Genomic DNA, 24858 nt, shown 5'->3' with positions numbered 1-24858 from the left:
AATGACAGAGGACAATATAGATAACAGTAACAGAAACACATCAATTATATTGCACAAACCCCAGTATTACACATGCCCTGACTGTCCTGATATTGCACTGACCCATTACACTAATAGTTGTTTCCCTTTTTGTAAATACACAAACTCTTTTTCACTTCCAATATAAAGCATGATTAATTAAACATGATCACATGTTTGTGTGTCCCTCAGCCACCCTTTTAAGTTACTCTTAAAGATAGGGAGACTTGTACTTTCCCTCACTGACAGTGGAAGAGTATTCCAGAAGCTCATTCCCTGATATGACAGAGCATTCTGTGAAAAGGTGGTCCGTCTAAATGCCAATTCGCAATCACCTCTAACACTGGCTCGAGTCAATCGAGACCCAGCAATGCTGCTATACTTTTGTTTAATAAAATCACTCATTGGTGGAGGTGCCAGACCATGTATAACTTTGTATATTAGACAGGCAGATTTAAACAATTTGAAATTAGTAACATTTAGAAACCTATATTTACCTAAAATTTAACAATGGTGATATTAAAAAGGTTTCTTGTCTAATATTTTCAATGCTCTTTTGTAGCATACTTCGATTGGTACAATAGCAGCAAACCTCGTATAGGACCAACTTGTAATACAGTATTCAGTATGAGCCAATATCATAGAGTGCAGGAATGTAATCGCTGCTGTGTCTGTTAATGATGTGCGGATATGTCTAAAGTTCCGTATATTAACATTTACAGTTTTCACTACTTTTTAAATGTGTTTTTTAAAGGATAATTTTGAGTCTAGTAGCACTCCCAAATACTTAAATTCCTCAACATTAATTAGTTCTTGTGCACCCAAGCGAAAGTTTACTGCAGCCACAGTTGTTTTAGGTTTACTAAAAAACATTGATATGGACTTTTTAACATTAAGGCACAGGAATGAGTCATTCAGCCATTTCTGTAAATCTTGTAGTGCCAATGAAAGCTGATGGGCTGCATCAGTTTTGGCTTGTGTAAAAATTACCATAGCATCAGCATACATAATCATGTCCACATTTTGCACACATTGGGCAAGTCATTTACATAAAGTGAAAATAACAGTTGGCCTTGAATTGAACCCTGAGGGACACCTTGCGTACAGTAAAGATAGGGTGACTTACTATTCTTTATTTGCATGCATTGTTTTGTATCGGAGAGATAAGACTGTATCCATTTAATGGTGTGATTACTAAAGTTAAATGTTCACAGCTAGATGGAGAGATTGTGGGGAGCTATGATAAGGATGAAAAATGGCAAACTAGTTGGTCCAGTTGGTCTAGTTGACAAACCTGTGGAGGTATCGAGATGTCTGGGAGAGAAGGCAGTGGAGGAATCTGAACTTTTCTCTGATTGTTTATGTTTTCTATCCGCTTTTCTCTGTTTTTGTCCTTAAATTTTATTAATGTATGTTTCAACACATGGTGTGAAGTCATTATATTTGTCTCAGATGTGAAAGGGGACTGTCCAAAGTGATTAGACAAAATAAGTCGCTTTCCCCTGGGAGAAACTCTTCATCATAGTTTATTCAAGTCTTTTATTGAGAAAATTCCATCAAAGAAAAGAAAAAGATGTGATCTGTATTTCCATAAATAAATCCAATAAATAATGTTTATCTATGTGATATAGACATACTATACATTATCAATATTTTCCAGTTCACCTTCTCAGTTTTGCATGTGTGCAACATTTGCTTATTGACATTAATGATTAAGGTGGGAGTCACATTACATTTTCTTAATTTGCCCAATTGAGCACTTTCCGTGATGCAGCCAGAAATGACTGATCTTCAAAGTTACTCCAGTTCACCCTGAGAGTAGCATGATAATGAATAACAGTATGAAAATACTGATAAGCTGAGCAACTTTGATATATAAATCCAAACCACAAATGTCAAATTGCTGCTGCGTGCTATGACAAGGTTAGAGGGATCACCAGAGCCAGTGGGATTTCTTCTCTAGAGAATATTTGCATATTTATACAAAGTTAATGCTTCACTTGTTGGACAGAAAAACTGCTAGAAGATTTAAAAACACTAAATTCAACTCTGTTTTAAACAAATGAATCAAACCGCACACAAATACTGAAGCATTTTTATTTTGTCAATAAATAAAAAATGGGTATGATGAGAGTGAAATGTACAAACTGACAGGATTCATACAGTTAATTATGAATAGTTCAAATTTTTTGTGCAATACAAAGTAATTACAAATATTTCACACACCTGCTAGCACTTTTAAAGAATATTTTAATAGTAAAATTAAATATTTGAGAGATGGCTTCAAACCTAAATTCCCTAATGAAGTCTTGTGCAGATTTCAGCTCACTGATTTGATTCTTGACACGATTTTAGACAACATCAAAAAGCTGTTCCTTTCATTTCAAGCTCTTTTCTCTCTGCCTTTCTTTTGCGATGATGACCGAGGGACAGAATTATCCAACAGGCAGCAAAACCCACCACTAAACCTACAATTCCCACAAGGACAGGAACCCACACAGGGGTGGAGGAGGAACAGTTGAGCACAGGGGCTGTTAACGCAGGGTTGGAACTGTGGGTGGAGTCTGTAAATGGAGTAGGTGTGGTTCCTGATGGACTTGGGAGACTGTTGATCTTGGTGAAGATAAACGGACTGGCCTATGGGAAAGATAAAAAGGTTAAAAACTTAAGAGCTGTGTATATGTAAGAATTTCTGAGCTTAGGAGAAACATTGGCAACAAAACTTAATTTTGGACGACATTGTGGAATAATCCACTACATTTTTAAAATCGTGTGACATATTATGAAATATTTTCTCCTATTCATATTCACATGTCCATATTGACATGATAGCGTCACGCAGTTGCTGCAGATTTGTCGACTGCATGTTAAAAAATCTCTCGTTACACCACATCCCCAAGGTGTTCTTTTGGATTGAAATCTGCTGACTGGAGGCGTTTAAGTACAGTAAACTCATTATCATGGTAAAAAAAACAAAAAAGCAACTTGAGATTATTTGAGCTTTGTCACATGGCACACTGTCCTGCTGGAAACAGCCATCAGAAGATGATTATACTGTTGTTATATAAAAAAAAATGGACATAGCTATCATGCTGTTTACACCAAATTGTCCAGTTTTGGTGAATCAGTGGAAGTTGTAGCCTCAGTTCCCTGTTCTTAGCTGACAGGTGTGGCCCCTATATTTATATGTATATATATTTCTAATATTTTTTTGCTTTTTTTATACTTTAGGTATTTTTTAAAATAAAAAAAACTAGTTTTGAAATCATAGATTGTAAGTGGAATTAAATCAACTAATTATTAAATAGTTGTAGCAACATGATTAGTAGAATTTCTCTAAAATCTTCCTAAATACCTCAGAGGGACAGTGAATTTTGGAGCGGTCATATGTGAAGTTGTTGTAGGCCTGCTTTCTGCCTATAGGCTCTAACTGTAAGAAAGAAAAAAAGAGATGAAATCTTTAAAATGGCAAGCCAAAAGAAAAGTTTGCACGAAGTTAAAACTTTTTACTGAGTTAAAAGTTTGCATAGAGTTTACCACCCTGCTTCAGTTTGGTTCATTATTTCCCGCAGCTCACCATGTTATTCCACAGACCAATGGCCATTTCAGCATGTGCTCGCTCACTGATGTGGAAACAGTCCACAGAGAAGAAACTTGTATCTGGCTCACCCTCCTGGTGAAAAAAATGAAGTATGTACCAATATGGATGCATTTGATAATTTGTGCTTGGTTTGTTTCTCAGTTACTCACTCCAATTTTAGGGATGAAGGAATTACGTAAAAATGGCTGAAGTACAACAGCAAAGTCTTCTTTTCCGTCATAGAGATCACCAGATACAAGATACTGGAGCTCAGCCTAAAGAAATATAACAGAAATTAATTTTTTAAAATAAAGAAGTTATCGAAAGGATTTTAAAACAAACTGCTTACCTACTTGGTACTCGTGATTGATTCGTTTCATCTCCTCAAGCTCTGGAGAGTTTTCTGATGGGTTGATAACACAGGGACAGCTGGTCCTGCAAAAAAAATCCTTTTATTATTGTGTTTTATTGTGCTTAGAAGGAATAACATTGTCAGCTGACCAAATGAAATATGATGATACATTCGATATGTTACAGTCGACGCAAACATCATCTCCGAACAATCTCATCTCTAAAACAAAGGAAAATTTATTTGTTCACATTTGAAAAGGTGATTTACATGACATATGTAAAATCCCTGTTTCATTCTATGAAAAGGTCAGAAAAGACACGCACTACAAAACCAACCTCTGGATTAGTGAACAGCCCAAAGTGTCCCTCGTAACTGATTTCAACAGAGTTATCTGCATGATCTCCACGACATTAACCAACAACCTTGGTACCTAAAGATACATGGAGAGAAATGTAACTTAGTTAAACTCATGATAACAGTACAGTTCATTATTTTAAATATAACATACCTCTTTGTAAAGCATACCCAAGCTGATCTTAAGATTATGGCTGTAGTTCTTGGGCGATAGATTATTCTACAGAGGTCAAGCACATGTTGTGTTATTGTTCCATAGTGAATTGTTGTTTGTGTACAATGCAGTAATTTTGGGGAACACTTACTTGATCGAAGCAGTAATTGCACAGGTCATTGCCTCCAATGAATATTGTCACAAGTTTCCAGTCGTTTTCAAAATTCACCTCCTGTGGGGCACATGTACCAAAACCGATTATCAAAAACAAACAAATTACTAAATGTAACTCATTTTTAAATCTAACTCGGTTTTCATGTACCGTATCTTCTCTCATGGCCTTGATGAGAGCTTGGACTTGTGATGGGATATCTCTGTGAACAAGTGAATACACAGATCGTTAAGATGTTACAGAAATGACAGAGGGTTGGTGAAAGGTTTGTTTCACTGAGGTGTACATACGATGCCTTAACTCCAGGTTCAGCCATGTTGAAGTGCTTCTGCAATAACCCCTGACCTTTGGAAAAGCCTTTCAGAGAGGGGTTGAACTTCCTTAAGATGTCTGAGGAAATACAAATAAATGAGTAATGAGAATATGCAAGAGTGGCGTTCTCTTTGTACACAGTGGGGTAACCATTTAACTTGGATGTCATTTGCTATCATGTAATTTTTATTATTAAGTTGTATTGCAATTTCAAATCAAAATCTTTAACAGCAAATCAGAAATTGTTTTAAAAAGTCAAATTCCTGTAACTATTCTTTTCAGGCTTTATATTTCTGGACGTTTTCAACAGTAAATCAGAGATTAGTCACACGTATAATGGAAAGAATCATCTAAAGACTTGAAATACCCCATGAATCCATGTTGTAGAAACAGCTATTTCAGTCCCATAAAGTAACTGTTTTTTGCCCAACGAGTGGCATAAACTCACTTGGTAGTGTTGTGACTGTGTCCAGAGTATCATCACCTCCAATGCTTTAAGATATACATGAAAAAAGCCAATGAGCATTACATTGGTTTATTACAGTCAGCATCCTGTATAATGATATCATACCTCCATGATACTCCTTTATACTTTGTATTGAGCTCAAATATGTTCTCTGCTTTAGCACCAGTGCCTGTCTATGAAAACAAATATACCACACTGCAGTTTAAAGATGCAGAAAGTTTGTTTTTCTGCTTAAAAAGGGGGAATAATTATGTTATTGCACTTACTGTCACAGAGTCTCCTAGTGCTGCCACCACCTTAATGTCTGCTGGCCTCAGCTTGTGGACTAGCAGAGGTGGAAAGGGTACTCAAAATTTGTACATAAGTACAAGTACTGTTACATTGGTTAAATTGTACTCAATTACAAGTAAAAGTACTGGTGTTAAAAAATACTTGAGTAAAAATACAAAGTACTCTTCTCAAAAACTACTCAGAGTATTAATTACTTTTTACCGATGGATGTTTTATTATGTCGTCAATAGCGGGCAGTTCACCAGTATAAAATATCTATGTTCAAAGCACATTTCTCAGATGAACAAGGTATAGAAAACAAGGTTTTGTAAATAAATGTTTTGTAAATAAATGTAGATATAAAGCAGGAATTTATATCTACTAGAAGGAGAAAAGGAAAAACTGAAAAAACAATGCTCAGGCATGCTGCATAGGATCAATGAAATGCTGAGAAAGAACACAGAGCTCAAGGAACTTAATAACAACTTGGAGTGCAAGAACAATGACATGCTCAGGAAAAACACAGAGCTCGAAAAACTTAAGAACTTGAAGTGCAAAAACATGAAATGCAGGTTCAAGAGCAAGAACTGGAAAAAACACATAATGACCTGCAGTGTACGCTTCAAGAAATCCAAAGCAGAAATCACGACTTAGAAGACATGTACAACAAAGTACAACAGAGGAATACAGACATGTATGAGGCAAAGCTACTACAGGAGGCAAAATCTAAAGATCTGAAAGAAAAGCTTGAAGAAAAACAAGCAAAATTAGAAGAACTGGAGAAAAAATGCAAGAAACTTGAGGAGGAAATGGCAGTAACAATGGAAGAACTGAAAACCCTCATCCTACAGAAAAAAGAGCTCCAGGAACAGTGCCTGCAAAAGAAGGCAAAAAAGAAGAAAGGCTTCTGGTTTTTCTGGAGGAGGGACCCTCCTGCTTCCTCACTTGATCATGAGAAGGTGTAGCCTCATCTTCCTCCACCGCTTTTCTATATCCTCACCCCTCTACCTCCCCTCTCTCCTTCCACCTCTCCATCACTCTCCATTTTTTCTTTCTCCCCTCCCTTCTTCATGCTTTTTCTTTCCTTTTCTCACCCTCACCCCCCAACTAGTCAAGGCAGATGACCCTGAGCCTGGTTCTGCCGGAGGTTTCTTCCTGTTAAAAGGGAGTTTTTCCTTCCCACTGTCGCCAAAGTGCTTGCTCATAGGGGGTCATATGATTGTTGGGTTTTTCTCTGTATGTATTATTGTGCGATCTACTGTACAATATAAAGCACCTTGAGGCGACTTCTGTTGTGATTTGGCGCTATATAAATAAAATTGAATTGAATTGAATTATACACTACTCTGCATTTAATCATTACTTATTATTCATCTTTGCATCTTTTCCAAAGTGTGTCTTTTGTCCTGTCTTCCTCCCCTCACTCCCAGCTGGTCACGGCAATGGCTGCCCCTCCCTGAGCCTGGTTCTTCTGGAGGTTTCTTCCAGTAAAAAGGGAGCTTTTCTTCTCATTGTTCCCAAGTACTTGGTCAAAGTGGGACTGTTATTGTTGGGTCTTTACAATACAATACAATATAAAGCACCTTGAGGCAACTGTTATGGTGATTTGACACTATATAAATAAAATTGAATTAAACTGAATTTTAGTATAGTGTTATAGGTTATCATAGTTTTAGTTCTTGCAAAGTTTGGTACATTAGCTTAAAGTGGCTTTTAATTTTCCTGGTTCCAAAATCTATCCAGCTTTTTGGAATTGGGATTGCATTAAGTGGATGATAGTGGACACGTCTTGTGTGTGTGTCTGTGTGTATGTGGGTGTCCATCTTACCTGAAGTTGGTGCAGTGTCAGATGGTGCAATATTTACACAGGAAAAGTCACTTCCCCAGTTCTGAAAGAATTGCAAATACCAAAAATACTTTAATCAGTCCTAATTAATCAGAACGTTTAGCTTTCGTGAAGCATCAGTTCAATAACATTTCTTAAAAACAATATTTGTGTCTTTTAACCTTTAAAAATGGAAAGTCTGTCCAAGCATTGTACTGATTTTTATCTAATGTTTACCCAAAGAAAATAAGCAGACATTAATTAGATTTTAATGGTTTTCTATTATTGGGGCTAAGATCTGGAGAATCACAGCTTTATTCGGCCTTGAAGCAAGCATTTGTAAATGACGGAAATACACATACACAACAAAAGTGCATAAACCTTTTAACAATAATAAGAGATACTAGCTGAATTATAGAAATAATTAAAAACAAGGACAATACTGGGAAGCAATTCCAAAATATCCACATGTCTAACCCAAGTCCCTGGGACAAGACAAACCATCATAAGCCCTCAGGCTGCTCATTACTGGCATCTATTTTAGTTATTTAGATAAATATTAAGCAGTTCTGAGCTTCTTCTGAGACCCAACAGACTCCAGTGCATGACTCCTTCAAAAAAGCCCAAACCTTAAAAAAAAGGGAGTCTGTTTACTAGGGTTTAAACAATCTTATAGCTTTAATGTTGTGTGTAATTTGAATGTGTGCTTTGAGACAAGCCCTGGCATTTATGACAATCACAAGCTCTGCAGGGCTCGCAAAATCGCTAGCCCGACGTCCCGGGGCTAGCGATTTTTCCAGTCGGGCTACCAAAATCCATCTCAGCCCTGCCCGTCGGGCTATCATAGGAAGGAAAAATATGTGTCAATGCTTTTGCATTTTCTTTCGCAAATGTAGCTGAGTAAGTATGTTATTGGCATCGATGAGCCACTGTCAATATACGACATATTGAAATCGCGTTTGAATTTGCGCTTGTTTTTTGCTTTCACTTTCACTTTGCGATCGCGCGAACGGTGTGTAGAGAGCGGCAGCACTGATTGGTGAGTGACGATTAATTGCGCACCAATTCCTCTGACGTCGTCTTATCACTCATTAGCTTACTATTCAAACGTGACAAGTGAAATCTCCCACAGCAAGCTTAAACATGTGAGAGGTTGATTACGCAGAGAATCGCTGACCGTTATGTAAGTACCTGTGTAAAAGCAGCAGGATTTACGCCGGTATTTTAGTTCTGCTGAGCCAAATAAGACAGGTCAGGGTGAAGAAGGGGCAGCCAAAGAAAAGCCTACCACAAAACGGAAAAGTTATGACAAATCAGACTATGAGGCAAAAAGAAAGCTCAGCTTTTTTGGTTTCATGGACAAAAGAATTTCTGTGGCTGGAATATGACGAGCTAAATAACATCATGTTCTGCCGGGTGTGTCGTGAGTTTCATTTCATTTGAGTCGACAAGCGCCTTTGTAACTGGGACCAGTAATTTTAAGAAAGACCCCATCAGAACCGCAGAAACACAAGAAATGCATTATTGCCCAGTCTGCAATATCTTTCCCAGAACAAACAGCAATTGCAAAAAACATACTAAAAATAAACCAAGCACAAGAAGAAGTCCTGAAAAATCTTTCAAAAGCGTACTATGTTGCAAAGAGTGAACCACCATTGGCCAAATTTAGCAGTTTTTGCAAACTTCAAAAAGCAAATGGCCTCGATCTTGGTTCCACTTACCCCTTGACTTCAGTGGAAATTTCAGATTCAGGATCTGACACAGACTGATTCATGTTCTACACAGTTCTTGCAAGTTCATAGAAATTCCTGTTCAATTAGAAACAAGTATTTGAGTTGATGACTGTGATTATTATACAGTTGTTGTGATTTGTATTTTAACAATTTTCTGATTAATTTTTGTTTCCGTTACAATATTATACTTTAATGTATAATATTGTAAAGGAAACATTAAAAAATTGCTCTCTTTTTTATTCGGGCTACTTAAATTTATTTTGGGCTACCAAAAACTGAAGAGTGCCTGCCCGAAGGGCTACCAGAGATTTTGAAATTTTGCGAGCCCTGCTCTGTATGTTGACCAAAAGATGAGCTTTAGGTCAAGCAGTGGAAATGATCTTCCAGGGTGAGGAGCTCAGTCATTCAAAAAGAGCTCAGAGCAGAGCCTACTACTATTTCAGTCCACACCACTACACATCAAAAGGAGGCATATGAGTTCATTCAGGCACCTGACCATGCCTCCTTTAAGCCTCCAAGGGGAGTGGTTTTCGGTATGTCCTGCCAGGAGAAGGCCCCAGGGCAGAACCAGAACACACAGGAGAGATAATGTCTCTTGGCTAGCTTGGGAACAGCTAACACCTGAATGAGGTAGACGAGGTAGCTAGGGGGAGAGAGGTCTGGACACCACTGCTTAGACTACTGTCCTAGTAACTTTAACCCAGATAAAAGACAGAAGATGGGTGGTTCAAAAGCTCTGATTGACATTTAGTAGGTTGATAATAGGTAGGTTGCTAATTTGAGTGCCATTCAGGTCTTTGGCTGTTAAACAACAAAATATTTTAATTGTGATAGAAGTTGCTGGTTTTCATTTTAGGATAAAGACCTTAAAAAACTGGAAGTTAGATACTCACTGTATTAGGCTGAGGTGTTGGGGAGGGACTGGAATAGATGTAATTGCTGTTGTTGTAGGTCCGAATATAAGGTGAAGTCTGTGGATAAAAAGAACTTCAATCAAATGTGATGTATAGTGATAACAAAGTGATGAATATCTATAGAGGCTAGAGTCTAGACAAAGAAATGCGACACACCACAACATTTGTAATCTAAGCTAAGTTTGAATAGCAATTTTTCCATTGAGGATTTACGAAAACATGTTGACTTTTCTCCTACCTTACTTGGGCATTTCAGGCCAGTGGATACAGAAAAGTCCTGTAAAGAAGTCTTGTTGCCCAGTGGCTCCAACTTTGAGAGTTAAAAAAAAACATTTGTGATTTGTGCACACAGCATGTTAAGCATAATGATTAGTACCAATAAATCAGTGGAAGTTTAACAATCTGTTAAATAGTCAAGATTACGTCTACCAGATACCAGATACAGTTTTTGTTAGATGGTATAAATTCTTATATCCTTATGCCTCAAGGGTACAGAAAATATATATTATTCTTTATAAGCTCAGCTACTCATACTAGTAATGTAGTTTTATCAGCTGATATTTACAATATTCCTGCCTTTTACACATAGCATCAGTAGCTATAATGGCATTGTTGAGGGAGCACATAGTGGTTTTTACCCACCACTAAGTACCTCAAAAGCCTGTAATTCAGAAAATTTCCATAGTACTAGTTCCATTAGATATAATACAGTTATTATATAATGTTCTGATTCTGGGTGGGGGGTGAAACACTGTTGTTTTCCATGCAATGACCCACTTATTAATATTTTAATGAAGCAGAACAACATCCTCAACAGTCATTAATAATGCAGTAAACAGCTAAATGGCATGTGTGCGAAATACTGTAACAGCCTCTTTTTGTTTACGAAAAAAGGTAAGTGCTGCTGTTTGTGATGGCTGATCCCACTGAGGCTCTTCAGTGGCACAGGCAGAGATGTCAAAAGAAAGAAAAAAATCCTTGCTGATATGTGGCACAATTAGAAGCACATGAAACAGCTGAAGTGTGGCAACTACGTCTTCATCGGTGCTTGACAAACACATATTCAGTCAGAACCAAATAGTCATGTCATATTATGTAGCTTTTGTACAAATAAAAGTATCAAATAGCAAAAATATATACGGGTCAGAATAAGTGTTTTACAAAAGGAGTCCCTTTTGTTTGCCATATATTTACCATGTTGTTCCAAAGGGAGCGAGCCATCATGGTCTGGGCCTTCTGGCTGACGTGGAAGCAGTCAGCACTAAAAAAAGAGCGATCAGGGTGGCCATCCTGAGAAAAATGCACAATAAGTATGTAAATGTTAAGATTTTGGACTACTTGCATTGGTCAGAATATACAGTTAAGCCCATAATTATTAATACCCCTGGCAAATTTTGACTTAAACTTACTTTTATTCAACTAGCAAGTTATTTTTTGACTGGAAATGACACAGGCGTCTCACAAAAGATAATAAGATGATGTACAAGACGCATCATTGTGGAAAAAAAATATTTCTCAGCTTTTATTTACATTTGAGCAAAAAGTATCATGTCCAGAATTATTCATACCCTTTACAAACTGTCACAGTCTCTGGGAAAATCCAAAGTTCCATACCATTCCAAATAGTCAAAGCTGTTCTAAAGCATCCTAATTACCCTGATTAATTGGAAATAGCTGTTTTAATCAACTGAACAGGTGAAAAACAGCAGCTCTCTGCAGGTGGTCTGTGGACATTCATGGCTAAGACAAAGGAACTCAGTGAGGACCTGCAGCTGTGCATTGTGGCTGCTCACAAGTGAGGAATGGGCTACAAGGCCATATCCAAATGTTTTCAAGTTCCAGTGGCTACAGTGCAAAGTATTATTAAAAATACAAGATGTTCGCACTGTGGAAAATCTCAGAGGATGTTGTCGGAAGCCAAAAGTGAAACCTGTGCTGGCCAGGAGAATAGTGAGAGAGGTGAAAAAGAATCCAAGGATCACCACCAAGGCCATTCTGGTGAATCTGGGCTCTGCTGGTGGCAATGTCTCAAGGCAGACAGTCCAACGGACACTGTTGGGTTCCACGGATGCAGACCAAGGAAAACGCCACTTCTCCAGGCACTTCTAAGGCATGCAAAAGCTCATTTGGCCTTTGCAAATGCTCATCTGGACAAAGAAGATTTCTGGTCTTCAGTGTTATGGTCAGATGAAACAAATATTGAATTATTTGGTCACAATGATGTTGCCTTCATTTGGCATAAAATGGAGAAGCCTTCAACCCAAAGAACACCATCCCCACTGTCAAACATGGTGGTGGGAACCTTATGCTTTGGGGTGTTTTTTAGCCAATGGACCAGGGAACCTAATCACAGTAAACAGCACCATGAAAAAAGAGCAATACATGAAGATTCTCAATAACAACATCAGGCAGTCTGCAGAAAAACTTGGCCTTGGGAACCAGTGGACATTTTAGCATGACAATGACCCAAAACATACAGCAAACGTGGTGAAGAAATGGTTAGCAGACAACAACATTAACGTTTTGCAGTGGCCTAGCCAGAGTCCTGACTTGAATCCAATTGAGAATCTGTGGAGGGAGCTAAAGATCAGGGTGATGGCAAGAAGACCCTCCAACCTGAAAGATTTGGAGCTCACTGCTAAAGATGAATGGGCAAAAATGCCTGTGGAGACATGCAAAAAGCTGGTCTGCAATTATAGGAAGCGTTTGATTGCTGTAATAGCCAATAAAGGCTTTTCTATTGATTATTGAGAAGGGTATGAATAATTCTGGACATGATACTTTTTGCTAAAATATAAATAAAACCTGAGAAATATTTTTTTCCACAATGATGCCTCTTGTACATCGTCTTATTATCTTTGGGGAGACACCTGTGTCATTTCTGCTCATAAAAGAACTTGCTTGTTGAACAAAAGTAACTTTAAGTCAAAATTTGGCAGGGGTATGAATAATTATGGGCTTAACTGTAACTACTGTGTAGATATCTGATCAGGACCAGTAGATCTTTCAAAAAACAAAAAGAAAAGAAAAGAAAGAAGCTGCAGTATTTTCTTTTGTTTTTTTTTTTTAAATGTCAATAAAGCTGTTTTTGTAAGAACTTACCATTTAACATTGACGTTAAATGTTAAGGGAGTAATTTGTCATTTTGAGAAATATACTTTTAAAATACACAATCTGAACTGTTTCAAGGAGCACTCTCACTCTAAAATAATGCAACGAATGCTAAATTATATATGAAAAACTTTTCTAGCAGCATTAGAGGTTTGTCAGCTTTTCTCAGGAAGAGTGAGTCCACCCTCATCCAGTAAATATGGAGCTACAGCCGGCAGCTGCTTAGTTTAACTTAAAGATCACATAAAGACACGGCATACAGCCTTCCTACAAATATTTCAGTTGTTATACAGATTAAATTAAACCATTGAAAGCAGACAGAATAGACTGACCTTTAGAGGTGCTGGTTGATGGCTTTTTAACTTTGGAATAGCATCAATCAATCAGTCAGTCAATCACAAGTGTATTTAACAAAATATCAAACAATTTCTCACAAGAATCTCATTCTACCATTCTACAGAAATTCCATAGTCCTTTCTCTTGTTAGCTAGTATTTAAAATTTCACATCTTTTGGTGATGATTTAACGTAATTAAAATTAGACCTTATGCTTTGCAGAATACAGAATTGCTTGAACAAACTATGTGGAAGCCATCGATTCAGTGGTTTTATAGTGGAATAACAACAAAATCCTTGTGTACTGCTGCAGGGGCCATGTTGTTACATACTGGATAAGGTGAACTGTGGATAAACACCCGTAAATCCTGTGCTCTGTGCTTTATTACTGACCGGCAGCCTGGGGAAAATGATGTCTCTGAAAAAAGGCTGGATAACCACAGTGAAGTCTGAGCGAGTGTCATACCGGCCGGACTCCACGAGTTCATGTAGCACTCGCTGAAATATAGAGAAAACAATGACGATCAATGGGGACTGACTTTAGGGCTCCTTTTTTAATGAGATTTCCTTTTTCTGGACTTTTCTACCTGATAGCTTCTGTTGAGGTCTTCCAACATTTGAAGAGCCTCAGAGTTGGACTTTGGCAAAATAACGCAAGGACACATAATCCTGGAGAGATAACAAGGGGTTACACAACAGTTTAAGATTATTTATGAAATGATAACTGTGGACGATAAAAAGAGCAACTGAGCAATGCATTACCTACATATTTTTTTTTATATCTCAGAATACAAAAAAGTGATACTTACTTCACCAGCCAGGTTGGGCATTCAAGTGAGGGATCTTTGTGCATTTCTCTTAGTTGTGTTACCTGCAGAGGTTCTACTAAGTTCACCAGAGCCCGAGGCACCTATCAGACATTAGCTGAGTTAATGCTAATGCTAACACTGACCAGGACCAGCATACATACTGCATCTATAAATGTGACAGCCTGCCTGATGATTTTACCTCCTTGTGAAGATAATCCAGGCTTTCTCGGACATTGCGAACATAATTTTCTGTAGAGTAACGTAGCTGTAAACCAAGATATAACATTTTCACGTTTGGGTTTGGTGAACGTTTTGGCTCCTTAAAAATGACCTATGACTTATTACTACAAGCCAGTACTTACAGAGTTGTAGCAGTGCTCGCACAGGTCATTTCCTCCAATGAAAAAGGTGATCACCTTCCAGTCTGATTCAAAGCTGATCCTCTGCAACATGCATAGATAGATAGATAGATAGATAGATAGATAGATAGATAGATAGATAGATAGATAGATAGATAGATAGATAGATAGATAGTGTCAGGAATAGAAATATTGTCCTGCTATTAGTTGCTGCTATTTTTATAATCATCATTAACATTTCAGTATTAATAGTGAGGTTGCAGTTAGATGCATTCAGATGTTCAAATATATGGTTATAGCCTTTATTACAGGTCCAAAGAAGAACCATTTAAAATGGTTCTGTTGAATCTATAATTTAAATGTTATTAATGCTTTTATGATCTCTGTGTAGAGGGCAGAGACCGGAAAATACTCTCTGTGCCAAAATGAGACAGGAAACAAAACGCGTCTGCAGAGCATGTTTTGCAGAAGTGAAACTGAAGCCAGAAGTTTAAGTGCAAGGGTGTTTAGTATGCATTTATTGCGGATTAAGCCTTAAGCAGTTGTGGTAGATTGAAACAGTTGTTTATATATTTCACATATAAGTCAAGATCATTACACACAGGATGGCCTTAGCCTGGTTGGTTGCTTAAGTTGAGGTCAACTAAGGATCAGAAAAGCAGATGCAAACTCTGCACGCACAGACAGACAAATAGTGAGAGGTCATGACACGTACGTAGCATACACTGCAGACACATACACACAGAAATGCAGAAGTGTGCCGACGTACTTAGAGGAAGTGCACCCGACAAGCGACAGCGAAGAGGGGAAGCACCGACCCGAAGACAATGTTTTTAGAGCAATGTTAAAGGTCAGGGAACATTTTGTGGTTTGGATTGACGTAAGCTGTACTATTGTCTATTTTTGTAAAAGAGGGGGGCTTTGTTATTGTACCCATATAAAACCTTGTCTCATGATTGTAAGTTCAGTTCAACACTGATTGGGTTGTTGAACTCACACATGTGTTCATTAAAATGCCGTCTAAATTGCACACGCCTGGATCTGTGGTTTTATGGATTCTTCTCTCAACATTGAACCCTAACATTTGGGGCTCGTTCCGGTGAGAGAGAGGAATGTTGGGGTTTTGGTGAGATCCGGGGTCCGTGGCAATTGGACGGGCAGACGGTAATCAGTGGTGAAAGTGAGCAGGCATTCCCGGGGCATTAAAGGTAAGACACTGCCTGTTGAAATATATTTCCAAAAGGTGTCACATTGGGCATGTCAAATTAAAAGCCTGGTCACTGTAATTACTGGTGAAGGTCTGTTTTGAGTTTGATGGGAATTTCATGAGCATGCTGGATGAAGTAAGGATAAGTGATAAGTAAAAGTAATGGGTTCAAGTCCCAAAGAAATGTAGAAAGTAGGAAATTGGTCATTTCTGGGGTTCAAGTCCCGCTGGACATTGGGTCTATCTTGTGATGGTCATCTCGTGGGTTCAAGTCCCCTATGTCCACAAAGGTAGACCTGCCTCAATCTTAATCCTGGTTTGGATGTAGATTGTTGGTTCAAATTACTCTAAATTTTTCTAGAACGACAGCGGCGTCTGTTAAGAAGCGCATTTTCTCCTTGGTAACGCTTGCACTAAGGCAGGACGCTGACCTTAGGCCTACTAGGACAGTAGGGATAGTACCGTCGACAACGGGGAGAGGTTGGGAAACTCCGAAATTGCTAGGGGGTTCAAGTCCCTATTCTTGCGCTTTTTGGCTACCGGTAAATTAAGTTAGGGCTAGAAATCTGGACAGAGCAGTTCGAGTCTGGTCTGGTGAATTGATGGCAAAAAACCTGAGGTTTGCCCGTTCGAGTCGGTTATGGTAAATTTTCGAAATTTGTAGGAGCGACAAGGCCTAAAAAAAAATCTGTGCAGTTGTAATTTAAGACGTCTGTAATATAAAATATGAGATCTATGAGTAGGATCAGTCTCTGTGTCAGTCATGCACAGCCGGAAGTGCACTGATTGTGTGTGTAAATGCAAATGAGCAGCAGTGACGCGCAGAGAGGGTGGTTTCAGTTTTCGAGAGGACTGAGAGCTTTTGCTAAATGCCTGTATATAAGAGCTTATTATGAGAATGTAAATACAGTGTGAATATATTAGTGTGGATGTATAGTAAATGACTGAATTTTGATAGATGTACATTTCGTGAGCCATAAATGTTGGTGTGTTTTATTTTCAGTTATGTGTGTGGGGAGAAGCTGCGAGGATGATGAGAGGTTTCAGTTTTCTTTTTCTTTTCTTTTGACTTGCTCTTTCTGATCATGGAAGGCATGTCCAAAATACTCGTATGAAAGCGTATTTTGTGTGATTTTAACTGTGTGAATGCTGTCAGTATTTGATTTGAGTGACTCTGCATGATTTGTCTGAGTGAGTGGAAAATGGCAGTTTGAGAGAGAAAAGGCAGTGTGTGAGACGATTACTGAATGACTAAAGAGGTTAAAACCTTTAAAAGTGTGTATGAAAGAAGGGGTATGAAATATATTTCTTGTGTGAGGAAAAGTAGGATGTTTTAAAGTTTGAAAGTGCTTTTAATTCAAGAAATCCATGAGAGATGTTATGACAGGTTGAGTGTATTTTTCCGATTGAAAATACATAAGTATATGTACTTGGGAAGCCCAGTTAAGAGATTATTGGGTGACTGATGCTATAAAACTGACCTAAAGAATGGTCCTGTCCGTGGAGAAGTGTTAGTTGTCCTGATGTTTGGAAGAGCTCTATTTAAAAGTGTGTGTGAGAGGAAGGTGTGTGTGTGACTGATGATGTCAGGGGAGCACCCAGAGAAATAGACAGATGAGTTAAACTCTAAGAAGATGAAGCGAATGCATGTTTTAAGAAAAAGTAATAAAGTAATAAAATTATATTAATTACAGGTTTTAGAAAAGAGACAGACTGAGAGAAATAAATACAGGAACTAACAATTACATTAATGAATTGAAAATGCACGTACACAAACTGTTACATGTGAAATTATTGTTGGAAAGTTTAATAAAGAAAGCAGTTTACACTCCTTTAATTTCCAGAACCAGTGTGTCCCCTAGGCCTGATAACACTCTTGCCCAGTTGGCTCCTGTAGTAGGCGGGCATGGAAGGCTGGACAGCCCATGACGGGTAAGATCCCACCTCGAAACCCTGGGACAACCTAAGGCAAGGCGCAGTCACGATTGCTCGAACCTAAGTCCCGGAGTGACCTTGGAGTCACTGGAGGAGACGGGATTTAACAGGTAAGGCCACTGGGCACAGGCAGAGGGGAAATGTCATTCACAATGACCAGTGATGAGCCAAAGAGAGAAAACACACCCTGTCAAAAGGAGTTTGGAACACTGGAAAAGAAACATTTACAAGATCACAAAGATCATAAAGAAACATTTATAAGAATCACACATACAAACAGAAAATGCACTAACCTTACAGAGACAAGCTCATGAAGATTAATGAACAGATAATGACTTAAAACCTGGCTAAGAACACAAACATACGTAATTAAATCAGCCTGCTAATTTCATGAGGGTTAAAATGGTGTGAATGGTTAATACAATTGATGGAAAGATTTAAAATAGATGGAAAAACAAAAGAAAAGTGTCTATAAGAGTGACTCAGGAGTGCTCTTGCACTGATTTATCAAAGTAAGTGATTAGTATAGAAAGAAAATGAAAATAATTCAATGATGTGATAAGGTTTAAACATGTATTCCTCTTGTTAAGTTGGCTGTTGAGCTGTGGGTTTATGCAAATTAGCTGGAGCAGAGACACTTCCTGTGTGTGTGTGTGTCGGAGGCTTTCGGTTCAGTTCAAGAGAGAGCAGTGGCTGTTGAAGAGTATTGGGAGAAATATATAATGGTAAAGTATCAGGATATTTGATTACGGTGGTCAGGTCTGTTCAGAGAGGGCAGATTTGGACAGGAAATTTATAATTTAAGGATGATATGTGGTTGAAATTGGTTTTATCTTGTGCTGAATGAAAACGGTCTTTGATCTTTTGACGAGGTTTTCGGTGTGTTGAACGGGTGAAATTTAAGATTGTTGAAGATTTTTGAGGTTGTTGTTTTATTTTTAATAGAGGGAGTTTTGATAAACATGGACATGTCTAAAAGGGCCCATAGTTTTTATAACAGTGCACTTAGAAAAAACCTGTCAGGTGATTTTGTTTTGTACTTTGAGGAGCTAATAATCAGCTCTCTTTTTTCATTTTGTTCTAAGCAGGCCTGGAAGAGAGAGAACGGACGGACGGCGCTGACAAAATTACCAAGTACAAAATCAGGTGGGCTTTACAGAATTATAATTGATTACAATCAGAGACGGATGGGCGGCAAGTCTCTGTCTAAAAATGGGTTGTATCGATTCAATCCAGTCAAAGTATAGAGAACTATTTTCCTAAAAGGAAAACGAAATAAAACAAAGGATTGAGCTCATTTTGCTGATGTGGAGCATCTGATGACGTGCGCAGAAGGCTGCAGTATCAGCAAAAATATCAGGTGTGAATGCGTGTGAGTGAATGTGAGTGAGGGGACCAAGGGGAAATAAATGAAAGGACAAGTGGGAGACTTAAATCTGGGGATGCTGATTTTGGGTTGCTGATGTATGTTTGGAGAAAATTTCTTTTACTGGGGTTAGATTATGGGATTACATTATATTGTTGGGAGAATGCAAAATGCTAAAGGGAAACATTGGTTGATGAGATTCAAGTTACCATTAACTGAGGTAACACATGATTAATAACTGTGCTGTTTAAGTTTATTTTGTGTCATGACACAGATTGGATCATATAGGGGGAGAGTTGAGTAAAGGTTTTGTTTTCAGGAAATTCCAAGGATCCAGAGTTCAATGGAGCAACGAGTTGGAGAAGATTTGACATGATGATAAAATTGATTTTGTTCCTTAAACACAGGTTTTCAGGGCTGGAGCAAAACACCGGAGAGGAGAATTGCTGAGCTGTTCTGAGAAATGAAATGACTAACCTTTTTTCCTTTTAATTTGTTAAGCTTGGGTGGAGCATGTTGAGTTTTTGCCACATGAGATGTGTCAAAAGAGAGGGATTTAAGATTTAATTTGTTTAATTTGAAAGGGGTTTTACTAGGATTTTATAATGATTGGGGTTGTTTGATAATCTAGATATAGTAAAACTGAGGACTTGTTAAAAGAAAGGAGTAAAATGAACTAAATTCTGTTTAGAAGATAAATTGCTGGGGTTAAAAAGAAGTTGTACACCAAATTTAAAGGGGAAACTGTGGGAATAAAGGATATGCTTTGGGGGAAAATAGTGAACATTTTATGAGTAGAAAATGTGGGATTTCTTTTTGATTTTTAGGATAAGTTGTAACAGTGACATAATGTTAGAATGTTGTTATAATGTAGGCTGACTCAAATGAATAATATTGGAGATTATATATGTAGAAATGATTTTTCATACACATTGCATTTTTGTGCCTTTAACGGAGTTGTGGCTCAGAGAGTCGTCTCTTGAGGGTCATAAACTTTTGGTTAACGTTATGATTAGCCAATCTACTGTGAGAATGACCTGAGTTTTGAAGGATTGCACACGCTTACAGACATACAGAGTTCATCAACACACAGGACAGTATTGATTTGAGGCCTAGGGCCTGAAATTCCTTTAGCTTTTAACTGAATTTGAGTGGCCCAATAACAAATGACAGAAAGAGGAACTGAATAGGAGTTTTGCTTGTAACTAAACTGAGTGACATATAAAATATTGAGATAACAGATGCAGCTCTAACTTAGTCCTCTTATATAAAAAGCAGTTACAGAATACAGAAATACAGAAAACAGAAGCAAAGGGAGAAAGCTCATATATTTTGGTTAAGTCTGATAAAGTTTAAGTTAGAAGGAGTCATTACATTAAAAGCAGCAAAATGAAATAAAATGATATATTCAAACAGGTTATCACCCAGAAAATGGGAGTTCAAAATACAGTTAGAGTTCAGCTTTTAGCTATGATGAAGTTTATCTAGGAGCAATTAACTAGGTGCTTACACTTAGTGATTAAAGTGGTTGTTTTTTATTATCCTTTTAGTAGAATAAGCCGTTATAATGATTTTATGATGATTTTGCTGGTGAGAGGTGACTTTAGATGAGAGGCACTTGCAGCAGCAGGGACAGTTTTGTGCACAGGATGTTGATGATCAGATAAGGAAAAACAGGAAACGTATGACAGCAGTGCTGTAAGACTGTTAGAAAGCTGTAGATTGAGATGAGTGATGTTTAAGATTATATAGGAATAAAAGTCAAAACCAAATACGAAATTAGGTTCATGTTTTGAGAACAATCGAGGAACAGAGTAACTTAGAGCATAGTAGGGAGAAAGTGTTTTCTATCCTTTGCAGGTGGCCAGATTTCCACTAGAGTGGGACCCAGAAGAGGAGCAGAGACCACTTAAGCATGAAGTGTTCTCAAGTGGGAGCGGGCATTTTATAACTAAGACCACCTAGATGACATGAGGTTGTCTGATTTGTTAAGTCACAGGATGCCAAGAGAGGGTCAGAGCTAAGAACAGTGATCCTAAATGTCCATGACGTCAGGGGTGGACAGGGAAACAGTTGAATGGGCCAAGGAGTGACCCAACACAGTATGGTGACCTCTTGTGGTCAAGAGGTCAAGAGTGGGAGTGTCAGGAATAGAAATATTGTCCTGCTATTAGTTGCTGCTATTTTTATAATCATCATTAACATTTCAGTATTAATAGTGAGGTTGCAGTTAGATGCATTCAGATGTTCAAATATATGGTTATAGCCTTTATTACAGGTCCAAAGAAGAACCATTTAAAATGGTTCTGTTGAATCTATAATTTAAATGTTATTAATGCTTTTATGATCTCTGTGTAGAGGGCAGAGACAGGAAAATACTCTCTGTGCCAAAATGAGACAGGAAACAAAACGCGTCTGCAGAGCATGTTTTGCAGAAGTGAAACTGAAGCCAGAAGTTTAAGTGCAAGGGTGTTTAGTATGCATTTATTGCGGATTAAGCCTTAAGCAGTTGTGGTAGATTGAAACAGTTGTTTATATATTTCACATATAAGTCAAGATCATTACACACAGGATGGCCTTAGCCTGGTTGGTTGCTTAAGTTGAGGTCAACTAAGGATCAGAAAAGCAGATGCAAACTCTGCACGCACAGACAGACAAATAGTGAGAGGTCATGACACGTACGTAGCATACACTGCAGACACATACACACAGAAATGCAGAAGTGTGCCGACGTACTTAGAGGAAGTGCACCCGACAAGCGACAGCGAAGAGGGGAAGCACCGACCGAAGACAATGTTTTTAGAGCAATGTTAAAGGTCAGGGAACATTTTGTGGTTTGGATTGACGTAAGCTGTACTATTGTCTATTTTTGTAAAGAGGGGGCTTTGTTATTGTACCCATATAAAACCTTGTCTCATGATTGTAAGTTCAGTTCAACACTGATTGGGTTGTTGAACTCACACATGTGTTCATTAAAATGCCGTCTAAATTGCACACGCCTGGATCTGTGGTTTTATGGATTCTTCTCTCAACATTGAACCCTAACAATAGATAGATAGATGTTCTATTTTATGTGATATTTGATGAAAGATGGTGATCTTAGCAACATTATTTATTACTTTATTTATATTTATTTATAAATTTATTTTTATATTATTTATTCATTACTATGGGCAAGTTGATAAGTAAAAATATTGTTCAAGATCAAATATCTTTAAACATACAGAGTCATTCTTCATTCTTTCCACCAGAGCACGCACTTGGGTTGGTACATCACTAAAAACACAGTAATAGACAGTTCTCTGATGGTTAAAGAGTCATTTAATCAAAGTTGATCCATTAACATCAACAAAACTTTTAAACAGCAAAAACAACATTCAGTATAGAAAAACATATTCTACAAGCTGATCACTCATGTATCACCTGTAACAAATCTCTTACAGCACGAGCAGGTATTTGTGATAAGATTTCAAAAAGGACTCACTGGCTCTTTGCTCCTGCCACAGCCTGGTTAAGGAATGCTTGAGATGTGCCCTGCTGGCCCGTGCCAACAGAGTAGCCCGTCAGGTTTTGGCTGAAATATTTCAAGATGTCTGTAATAACAATAATAATGAACAACAATGAATAGTAATAACAATCAAGGATAAAAAAAAAAATTGTTATTTCAGCAATGTGTTTGGTTATCTAAATGACTCACTGGGCAGAGTGGTGATGCTAGTCAGGTTTTCATCTCCACCAATGCTGGGAAATAAACATGAAGTTAAATACTTGAATGATGCGACACACTAGCCCAGGAAGTTTAATATTAGTATTTCGCTGCAACATTATGGGATACCTGAAGAGTCCAGACTCACCTCCAGGATAAACCTCTGTATTGACGCAAGACATCCAGGATATCAGATGGCCTGGATGCAATGCCATTGCCTGCCTGAAAAACAGCAGGTTTTAAAAAGTTTTAGGATCAACCTATTCAGTTCTAAATAATGAGAAGATGATAAGAATGACTCACTGTCAACGAATCGCCAACAGCAGCAACAACTTTGACGTCTCCAGGTCTGAGTTCGTGGACTGCAAAAAACAGAAGAAATGGTCCGAATAATAAATAAAGGTAATAAGACAAGTGTACAATAATATTGTATTTACAATACACATAAATACAAAAGTATATAAAATTAAACTTCCTACAAATATTGTATAATAGTATCAATGTACTGGAGATACTATTAGGATGATTTGAAAGGGCAGATTTAAAGAACACACTTTACATTTTACAGACTGAGGAAACCAAGACATATCACAAAAAAACAACAAAAACAAAGCTCCATCATAAAGCATCTTAGATTGTGACTTGAAGTTTGTACAGTGTCAGAGGTATTACTTTGTAGTTTTTATTCCCATGTGCTAATATGTGGAATAAATGAATAACCATCAATATGTGATATAATAAGCCAGATCTTGGATAAAATCTGTATTACTTTTTTTGATAATTTAAGGTCACCCAAGTGCTCAAGAAAAACCTTTAACCTCATCTTACCTGAAGTGGGTGTGGTAGGTGAGGGACTTAAGTCCTCACAGGGCATTTCTGTCCCTGTAAACTGAGCAGCCACACAGAGCACAATCAGAAATTGACAGGAAGCGTGCAAAGCTGGCCCACCTCGGTTCGGGTCGATTGTAGACAATACTCACAGGCTCCAGGAGAGGAGAGATATTGCTGTGGTGATATGACGGAGAGTTTCCCTCTGTCCTCAGGTAGGGTCGTTCCTAAGGGAGGGAGACAGACAACTAAGGAGGAGGAATATGCTGCACAGAATCATCTTCTGTAAATACAGTGTGTCTAATCTGATTGAAACCATATATATAAGTGGGTTTTCTGTAAAATTACTCACCTCGCTTGGACATGGCAATGTGAAGATCTTACCATTGTCCTCTGTTTTATATTGGGCAACTGTGGCTTGCAGCTAAGAGACAAAGGGCTCATTATTTTCATGTCTGGGATACTGAGAAGAGTAACTGGGTGTGAAAATGCCAGTGCATTTGACTTTGAGAGTCTCAAGCCTCACCAGGTTTGTCCACATCTGCACCAACAGTTTATCTCTGTGCTGTAATGTCTCAGACTCAGTGAAATGCTTCCCTCTCTGTTAAAAGCAAGAAAGACAGATAATGTACAGTGCATAAAAAATATCTTCAGTTCAGTTCAGGAAGATAAACACAGACATTTAATATCATCTACTGAGAAGACAAAGTCTTTGTGCTCTTTGGGAGTTGATTTTCACAGATGCTGGGATGAGACACAAATCCCTTTGGGACTGAATCAGGAAGGGTATCCTGCATAAAAACACCTGCTAAACCACTGTGCGAGCTACCTGCTGTGGTGATCCCTTGTGACGCAGGGAGCACCTGAAAGTAGCTTTTATATAATGCATACAAATAGACTACGACACTCGATTTAATATCACCCTGATGGGCCTTCTTGAAGCTCTTTATTTTTACTACACTAACTGTTTTAGCTCCCTATCCCATCCCTTTAACCTTTCTGATTGGCTTCCCTTCATAAACAGAAGGTCTAAAGAGAAGGTGGGTGGGGCT

General features: G+C 38.0%; 1 protein-coding gene across 1 annotated transcript; it reads right to left on the bottom strand.

Moving 5' to 3' along the window:
- Window positions 1-2156: 2156 nt before the first annotated feature.
- Window positions 2157-14619, bottom strand: LOC116312715 (phospholipase B1, membrane-associated). The gene is made up of 21 exons (XM_031730172.2): window positions 14605-14619; window positions 14406-14506; window positions 14184-14265; window positions 13990-14094; window positions 11345-11440; window positions 10389-10460; window positions 10130-10207; window positions 7507-7567; window positions 5675-5733; window positions 5514-5581; window positions 5391-5434; window positions 4921-5020; window positions 4781-4832; window positions 4610-4690; window positions 4459-4524; window positions 4286-4380; window positions 3952-4033; window positions 3769-3873; window positions 3596-3691; window positions 3374-3448; window positions 2157-2655 (listed from the first exon to the last, which is right to left on the bottom strand). The coding sequence occupies exons 2-21, from the start codon at window positions 14447-14449 to the stop codon at window positions 2380-2382; spliced, it is 1737 nt and encodes a 578-aa protein (XP_031586032.2). The 5' UTR covers window positions 14450-14506; window positions 14605-14619; the 3' UTR covers window positions 2157-2379.
- Between the last annotated feature and the right edge of the window lie 10239 nt (window positions 14620-24858).

Source organism: Oreochromis aureus, linkage group 15 (genome assembly GCF_013358895.1).
Source record: "Oreochromis aureus strain Israel breed Guangdong linkage group 15, ZZ_aureus, whole genome shotgun sequence".
Classification (NCBI taxonomy): Eukaryota; Metazoa; Chordata; class Actinopteri; order Cichliformes; family Cichlidae; genus Oreochromis; species Oreochromis aureus.
The sequence above is the reverse complement of the archived record's forward strand: the minus strand, read 5'-3'. Positions and strand labels throughout refer to the sequence as shown.